Source organism: Pholcus phalangioides, unplaced genomic scaffold (assembly GCF_987345545.1).
Source record: "Pholcus phalangioides strain wild (caught in Gottingen) unplaced genomic scaffold, Ppha-v1.0 ptg000003l_1, whole genome shotgun sequence".
Taxonomy (NCBI): Eukaryota; Metazoa; Arthropoda; class Arachnida; order Araneae; family Pholcidae; genus Pholcus; species Pholcus phalangioides.
Genome location: NW_028301596.1, coordinates 3,181,667 through 3,191,212, shown reverse-complemented (window position 1 = coordinate 3,191,212; position 9,546 = coordinate 3,181,667). Strand labels below are relative to the sequence as shown.

Below are 9,546 nucleotides of genomic sequence, written 5' to 3'. Positions count from 1 at the left end.
GACATATAAAATCATTTCAACTTCTTGAATACAGTCGAATCCCGTTATAACGAACTCCAAGAGACCGAAGAAATCACTTCGTTAAAACGAAATTTCGTTATAAAGAAATTCCAGGTCTTTGCAATGTTTCTATGCAAACGTATCTGAGAGATTAAAAAAAGGGTTCTTTACGTATATAAAACGAGATTTTCGCTATAACGGTATTCGTTAAAACGGGATCCAACTGTATTTCAAGAGATTAACACCACATTTAAAGATTTAACACCAAAACAGGCATCTTCGACAAGGCAAATTTACATTATAGGCATAAAAGAATAATTCACTGCATTCATATTTGCAATAAAAAACAGCATCTACGTATTTGTAGTTTTTTTACTTACATGATTTCTTTACTTTAATGATTTCCAGTGGGATCATACGGGAACATACGCTTCGAATAGCGAAATATCAAAGTAATAGAGTAGTGTACTCAAGTCATCCCACCTGAAGGGGTGACTTGGATGACTTCGGTACCACTTTGAATTTATCCGCCCCCCCCCCCCCGTTACAATAAGTTACTACTACTACTTAACCGAACATGTACCTCCTACACAATAAGTTGCAAAACAATTATCCTTTCATAAAAACATGGAGATAAAGTTCCCTCTTTATCTAGTAGTCAGGGCCGCAACTAGGAAGGAGCAGACAGGTCTCGTGCCACGGGTGCAGACCTGAGGGGGCGCAAATTTCACATTCCGAAGCCTCTCCTTCAACATTACAAGGGGGCGTCAAAATGCTCGCTTGCCCCGGGTGACAGAGCATCTATTTGCGGTCCTGCTATGTGTTACATTCTGTGAATGAACTAATTTAAGTCAGCAATTGGCTTCTGATGCTTTGCGTCATCATCATCAAATCATTTCATTCTTGGTGAATGTGTTTTAAATATTTTTGTGTGTGTGGGCGAAATACATTATATTCATGTATAACATTCTATAGAAAAGTTTAAAAGGGAAATTAATTAATTAATTTTCATTATTATACATTACACAAGTGCGTAACATATTTTTCAGGGTCAGAATTAATTAACTAAGAAACATCGATTTTGTTGTTGCAAAATGATGTTGTAAAATTCAGAGTTATGAATTATTTTAAAATATCATTCTTGACGTTACGTGTCGCTATAAAATAAGGGAAGAAACTAGATATTTCGGATCTGGTTTCTTTCACGTTCTGATCGATCCGTCACAATGTCAACCGAGGAAAGGAAAAGTATCCCGAAATGTCCCAAAAATCTTGAAAAAGCAAAAATGCATGAAGGTTCCCCCCCCCACCACCTTTTCCTGTAGGATAAAGAAAAGAAAAACCTCTTTTTCGGCTCCTGAGAACTTTTTCCTGTTCCAGGAGCAGAAAACGCCAGTAGAAGGTGTGCATTGGGTGTGGGAATACACTGTAATCAGCGGAGTTCTTCGATTCGAAAACGCCATCTTGTGGCTGGAACTGACATGCCGAGCAATGAGTTTTGCCCGCCAGTGCTGGCTTTAGTTCTCATGGAAAATCAGTTGCAGTCACACACACATGGACACCATGTGAAAGTTGTCCTGTTCAGCGAAAGATGAATGAATAATTAGTATACGAAGCGAAAAACAGCAAATTTTATATAAAATTTCTCCAATGATTTGCCATGAAATATTCCCATTCATAAATCAGTGTTTCATTCGTGGTTGAAAATTAAAAGTTTCCACTGTGGTTGGCTTTTGTGAAACTTTACTGAAGTTTCTAAAGTTTCGCTTTGAAAGGTAAATTTCTACCATTGAAAACTAGATAGGAAACCGGAATACTTTGAAGTTTCTCCTGCGAAGAAATTAACGATTTTTATCCTGCTTTTGTTCTGCTCAAATTTGTGAAAGTTCTTGAATGCATCAAAATCCTTACTAAAATTAATTTGCTAGTTCTCCATCTGGAATTATTTAAGAAACCAACGAACAAATAGTTATATGTGAATTAGTAATATTGTCACGAAACTACTAATTATGTGCAGATATTATGAAAATATCGATGATGTTGAGGTAAGTGATGGATGAATTTTCGCGATGATTATGACATTAAAAAATAACGATCGATCTGGAAAGTTCGTAATTCATCTCTCCAGAATATAACTTTGTCTTAAAAAATTGATGTATAATCTCATCAATTTACTTCAAACGATGTTTATCCATGCCGTCTCAAGGATCACAATCTCATATCTGTAATTGATTTTACTGCGATAAGTGTTCACAAAATGAATATATTAATCGTTAGATGGAAACTCTTCACATGTGATATCGATGTATTATACTGGGATAATCGTTGTCGTAACTCGGATATTATACAATAATGTCTTCGTCATTCTAAAAAGACTCGTTCATTGCATAATATGAATTGTAATTCGGGCATATGGATGAAATAGAAGGAATCGATTCGGTGAATTTGACATTGAACCTGCTGTTGTTGTTGAACCAATCGGATAACGATAGCTTATCCGATGATTACGCGTTGCCGTATTACCTGACGTTCAACGAGGATTCGATCAGAGAAGTTGCACTTTACAGCTTGTTGTTCATCTTAGCAGCGGCTGGAAATGTGCCCGTGTTTGCGACTTTGCTCAAGAACCGTCACCGGAAATCCAGGGTCAACTTGATGATCACTCACCTGGCTATAGCGGACTTGATAGTGACTTTCGTGATGATCCCGCTGGAGATATGTTGGAGGATTACCGTGGAGTGGATAGCGGGTAACGCCGCGTGTAAGATCATGCTGTTTCTAAGAGCTTTCGGTCCTTACCTGTCGTCCACGGTGTTGGTGTGTATCAGTTTGGACAGGTACTTTGCGATATTACACCCGCTTAAAGTGAATGACGCCCAACGTAGGGGAAAAGTGATGCTGTCGTTTGCTTGGGCTATCAGTCTTTTGTGCAGTATACCTCAGGTGAGCTTTTATATCTCTGTCAAAAGAAACTTATTTTATTTTTCAGGGAAATTATCGTATTTCAACGTGTATGGAGGACACCTTTCTGCCCAAAATAGGGTTCCAAAAATACGAAGGGGTTTCTTATACATAGATAGTATCAAATGTACGAATTTTCAACTTTTTCTTCCAAATTTGTAGAGGACAAAGAGCGTTCTAAATGAAGATTATATTTCTTCAATGTTTCCAGCTAATGTTTTTAAATGGTGTAAACGCACACAATATACATACTTCTTATCATAATATATTTTATAAATAATTTTATAATCAAATTATTTAGAAATTTTTTCTGTTTAATGAATAATTTATTGAAAAACGATTGTAAAACTGAAATAAGCTATATTTGTACCCTGCGTTTCGTATTTTCATGAAATAAATCCATATTTTCTATCATGCTACTAAAGATACACGAAAAAATTGATAAGCATGAATTTTAGGATGTTTCAAACGGTAGTATGATAAAAAAAAAGATGTATCAAACGACAATTTCTGTGGCCATTTTAGCAATTTATTCATATTTTAAGCGGTAAATATTTATTAATTTAGACATGGATGCTTAGTTGACTCAAATAGGTCATAACAAACAATTGTGTAAAATTGGGAGTAAATTGAATGGAATTTGGGTCACGTTTTGAATATCATTTTGTGACGGAAAACAAACACAGAGAAAATTAGAAAATGGAGTTATTATTTGCCGTAAACAACCATAATTTTTTTCAATTCTAAAATCGCGGTAGGAAAATAGCTATACAATACAATACAATACAATACAATACAAATACAACGCCACAACAGGCAAATTGCCCAACGAGGTGGCTGACTTAAGAACATCATGGATCCCCGAGCCATTTTTTGGAGGCCCTACCTACTACTGCTACATCACACATGCACCCCCCCCCCCGCGGAACCCCCCAGCGAATCGGTACATGCGGGAATGTGCGTGTACGTGTAGTGCAACCTGACGTAAAGTTTGTTTCTGTGTAATGCTTGTTATGTGTAGTACTGTCATCTGCCCCCAGTTTTTCTAACTATTAGTGAAGTGTTATGATTGAATGATTTATCGTTGTAGGACTGTTGCTCTCTGTGGCGAGACTTTTTAACGGGGAGATCGGCTCGCATTTGCGCCTTGAAGTTGGGAACCAAACAAACATATTGTTAACAAACATATTCTAATGCGGGTGGCAAAGAATATTTTCATGCAAATTTCGCTATTTTTTGTGTGTAATACAAGAACATTTTGTCATTTTCATGATTTGAACGTCCCGTAAATTCGGGTGTTCCTTATACACGTTAAAATACGGTAATTGTACATTTTTATATTAATTGTATAATAAAATTGAATATAATTTAAATCATTAAACCATGATCTCAATGAAAACCTTAAAAAATATTACTAAGTTATTTATTCAACTTTGTTTCATGCATATACACTAACATTCATCCTAATATTTTTGATTGGATATGTGAAAAATTGATGTCATTTAGATATTGTCTAAAATATTAAATGTAACATAGAAGAAATTCAATCCTGCCACTCGCCCTTGGACCTGTATGACGACGGTATTTTTATCCTTCATGGTAATTATTTAGACATAATTAAGCGTTATGCTTCCCTGTGACCCTCGTCTGAGTATGCCCTTAAAACAGTTTTAAACGTTGCATATTTCAATAGCGTTGTAGCATGAGTCAATATTTTATTTAAACGAACGAATTAGAAACAAATGTTATGAGAGGGTTAGTGAAATAAAATTATGAAACTATTTAATGGTTTTTTTTTTAAACGAACTTCTTAATGGAACTAATTTTACTTCAAAGAGTAATGATTTAAGAAACATTTTCGAGTTCTGTTCAGTGAGACCGATGATCAGTGCAAAATCTGTTACAAACCAGTTCCCTCACCACTCCACGTACAAGCTTTTGGCAAACAAATTTGGATGATTTCTATTTGGCGAATCGGCGATAAATCTGGTAACCATGTCCTAACGTAACCTCACATTAGAAGAAAGAAGATTGGGAAAGATAAAGGGAGAGCGAATATATATATGAGATAAGTAGATAAGATATTTCTTTATTGTTTTTATGGTTGGTATTTGTTTATTCTCACTTAACCCCCACCCTAGATCAGACATCTTCAACCAGTTGCTCGCGAGCACAACGGTGGTCCCTGATTCCCCCAGTGTGCTCGATATTCGTGTACGATTTCGTGCTCGCGAGCACTCGATCAACGTTCCAATTAAATACGTTGTAGAAATCGCGTTCTGGGATCGAAATCATAATTTCATGCATTATTATTCTTATGTCGAGCTTGCCGAAAAGAGTGCTCTTATGTGGTTATTATGATAAAGGCAGTGCTCGCGAACAGGAAAAAAGGTTGAATTCCTCTGCCCTAGATGTTCGCTTTCGCTCTTACATACATATACTAGAAATATGCATACATATATTAACAAGGGTATAGACAGGAATATTTACTACAAAGCTTCGCGATGCTGAGGAGAGAGGGAAAAAAACACAGAGAAATTGTTTGAACAGGAAAAATATGAAAGAAAAACAGTATATAATAGATAAGTAGGTAAGAGAGTATTCAGTAGATTTCTCTTCTTACCCCTCACCCTAGGTGTTCTCTTTCGCTCTTGCATGTATATAGTAGCAGTGGTGTATATAGTTCGAGTGGTTATAGTGACGGACTCGCGATGCGAGGATCCGGGTTCGAACCCCACAGTGGTGGTCGGCTGAAGTTGGTTTTCTGTGGTTCCCAACTTCAAGGCGCAAATGCGAGCCGATCTCCCCGTTAAAAAGTCTCGCCACAGAGAGCAACAGTCCTACAACGATAAATCATTCAATCATAACACTTCATTCATACTTAGAAAAACTGGTGGCAGATGGCAGCACTACACATAACAAGCATTACAGAGAAACAAAAAACTTCACGTCAGGTTTCACTACACGTACACGCACATTCCCGCATGTACCGATTCGTTGGAGGTTCCGCGGGGGGAGGGGTGTGGGCGGGGTGCATGTGTGGTGTAGCAGTAGTAGGTAGGGCCTCCAAAAAATGGCTCAGGGCTCGGGGATCCATGATGTTCTTAAATCAGCCACCTCGTTGGGCAATTTGCCTGTTGTGGCGTGGTATTTGTATTTGTACTTATCATAGAAAGATGCATTATATGCGGGGGAAAAATCCCTAAATGAAGGAAAAGAAAAAACGAAAAGGGAAAAAACATTTTCGGTTAATAGGGGAAAAATAAACAAAGAAGCATCATGATGATGAGGGTAGAAAGGAAATAAAACACAGAGAACTGGATATTGAATTTATTCCATTGGACGAAATATTTTGTTCGTGATTTTAAAGGGGTTATGGTATATGAAATAGAAGAAGTAATATCAGGAAATAGAATCATAATTTATGACACGATAATAATATGCGAAGTCCTCATCCTCATACACACTCAATCTCATTAACATAAAAAATACATTAATTGCACAAAATAAAATGATTGTCTCTTGGAAATTTCAACTAATGACCACGAGAAAAGAATTGGCGATTGATTTGCCAATCCCCAATCGGTTCCACGTCATTTTATAGGTATTGTTACGACCTATGAATGATAGATGGCGCGATTTTGTTTTTTTAGAGGGTCTTTAAAAATATCGCAATCTTCTGTTGTCAACGGCAGTTGATACTGGTTTCAGTTTATCTCAAAGAAATCCGATTGGCGGAGAACATTCCCCGAAGATCCCCCCTCCAGACAGTGGCGCCTTTTCCAGGAACCACTGGAAAGTTTTCCGAATCTATATAAGGGACCACAACGAGCATTGAAAAAAGGGAGAGACTGGATGAAAAGTCAGTTTTGTGATTGAACTTTTGCGAGAAAGTTGTTTGCTCTCTGATTAGCTTGTCAATACGTGTAAATTGCTGTTCTGTGAATAAATATGTGTTTGTCCGTCGAACCGCTTCTTGTTTTGCAATTTCGAAGTCTTGTGAAAAATTATCCGGAAGAATTTAGTGTCAGAAGTGGGATAATTCAAGACTTGCATGAAAACGAGAAGAACGGACATGAATGAAATGCGAAAACGGATAAATCAACTGATGTCTGTGATAGGCCAGAGGAAATCAGGCATGAAAGAGAAGATTCAGTCAACGAGCACAGCGATGAAAGACGATATCACCACCTCCATTGCCGCTGCCAATCCCTCCATCACTGACGTAAAAGAAAGTCGCGCCATCTATCATCCATAGGTCGTAACAGTATTTTACAGTGTTTAAGCGACATTACAGACGCAAATAAAGGCAATCAAAAATTCATATGAAAAAAAAGCCAAGGAAATTAATAAAATTAAATTTCATGTCAGAAGATAATGTAGTAATGAATTATAATAATATAGACTCTTTTTTAAGAATCTTGAGTCGCGATCGAAAGGAAAAAAAATAATTATCAAATAATTATCCAAAAGTATTACAGTAAAACCTCTCTTTTGCGGAGCCCGGACAAACAAAATAATTTGTCCTGTAAAGGAGGGGTGACCGTTTTAATCAGGAATTTGAAATTCATAATTATATTATACAAAGGAAATTATCATTTGACCATGTAAGAAGGGTGATCGCATCTCGGGGGTGTCCGTTAATAGGGGTTTTACTGTATCGGGTTATTCAAAATTGTTGTACGGTATTTTACAAGACAGTAATAAATTTTGAAACAGTTACATACCAGAACGGGTTTAAAAAGACTACTAAATATTTTTTCTCCGCAACCTGTATCGAGTACGGATTGTGTGGTGGCGCTGCGATCGCTACAACGAAAAATAGCGTCTTGGGAAGTGAAGGCGTTTTGCGTCTTGCAGTATGCGAAATCGGAATGTGTAATTTTGGTCCAACGTGATTTTCGCACACGATTTGGAAAGGATAGTCCGACTAGCACAAAAGCATTCGAAAGTAGCATCACCAATTTGAACAAACAGGCTGTCTTTGTAAAGGCAAAACCACAGGGAGGCCACGTGTTAAGCAGGGTTTTTCTGTGCCGCGCGCAATCACTCAGCGTGACACGCCAATAAGAAAATCAGCATGACTGTTTTCCTTCAGAGCGCAATGCGGATCCCGACAGCGCTTTACATCGGGCGTGATTGGCAGACTGCGTCTGGTGGAGTCAAAATCGTCGTGCGCCGCGCGTTTCACCGATCCTTTCTTCATTTTTGTTGTGTTTTTCTTTCCCTTCCCTTCAAACCAGAGCATGCAGATGACACAAAGTAGCTGATGCCAGATCCATATCCATATATATATAGCTGCCCTAATCGGATGCGCCAACCTAGGAAAACACAAACGCGTAGCGTGATTATGTAACACGTTTCTGCCGACGTGCAACCCAATTCGGCTCACACGCCGTGCAAAAATACCTACTCCTAGGAAAACCCTGCTTTAGTACCGGTAATGTGGAAAAGATAAGAACGACGTTTCTACGCAGCTTAAAGAAATCAACTAACGAATAGAGTTATGAACTGGAACTTCCGCAAACAACGGTGTGGCGCGTTTTGAGAAAAGGATTGCAAATTAAACCTTACAGATTGCAGATGACTCAAGCTTTATTTCCTAGAGACAACAAGGACCAACGAATGGATTTTTTGCCTGAACATGCGGGACAAATGTGAAGATGAGAAATGGTTTCTTTTTAAAGCCTCGCGTATTCAGTGACGGGGCAACGTTTCATATTAGCGGGAATGTTAACCGGCACAATGTGAGAATCTCGGGGGACAGAAAACCCTCACTTTATCGTGGAGCATGAACGAGATTCGGCTAAAGTGAATGTGTTTTGTGTAATTTCGGAGACCAAATTGTATGGACCCTTTCTTTTTCCTGGAAAAGACAGTGAATAGCAACACATATCTTGATATGTTACAGATCTGGCTTTTCCCGCAATTGTAGGAAGACTCGAATAATTTCGTCTTTCAGCCGGATGGTGCGCCTCCACACTGAAAGCTGGAAGTGCGTGAATTCCTCAACGATGCGATTCCTAATCGTTGGATTGTATCCGCGCCGGAAAGAACGACAAAGGGATGTTTCCTTGCACCCCATCCCCCCTCCCCGTCACCGGACATTACTCCACGTGACTTGTTCTTGTGGGGCTTTGTGAAAGACAAAGTGTACATGCCACCACTGCCACGCAACTTGGAGGACCTACGAATACGCACATGCAATGCTTTGAACTTTGTAACACCAGATCTGCTGAAACGAGTATGGGAAGAACTAGTTTATCGAATGGACGTTGTCCGCGTGACTCGTGGAACTCATATCGAACACTTATAACGTCATAAAAAAATAATATTTCAGTCGTGCTTCCTTTTAAACCCGTTCTGGTAAGTATCTGTTTCAAAATGAATTTATTACAGTCTTTTAGAATACGGTACATATTATTTTGAATAACCCTGTATCTAAAAGCAAGATTATTTTCAAACAGTAAACAATATGAATATAACTAATTTATTATCAATATTTCTTCCATTTTTTTTTCAAAGCCCCATCATTTATTCAGCAAAATCACAAAAGGAACCAATAACCTCTATAAATATCTTTTA

General features: G+C 38.0%; 1 protein-coding gene across 2 annotated transcripts in view; it reads left to right on the top strand.

Moving 5' to 3' along the window:
* The first annotated feature begins 1,551 nt into the window (after nt 1-1,551).
* LOC149087902 (adipokinetic hormone/corazonin-related peptide receptor variant I-like) overlaps nt 1,552-9,546 on the top strand; it is a 73,800-nt gene continuing 65,805 nt past the window's right edge. For both annotated transcript variants that reach the window (XM_089242480.1, XM_089242470.1), the window contains exon 1: nt 1,552-2,943. In XM_089242480.1, coding sequence (XP_089098606.1) covers nt 2,413-2,943 — 531 coding nt within the window. In that variant the 5' untranslated portion in view covers nt 1,552-2,412. The remainder of the gene's footprint in view (nt 2,944-9,546) is intronic.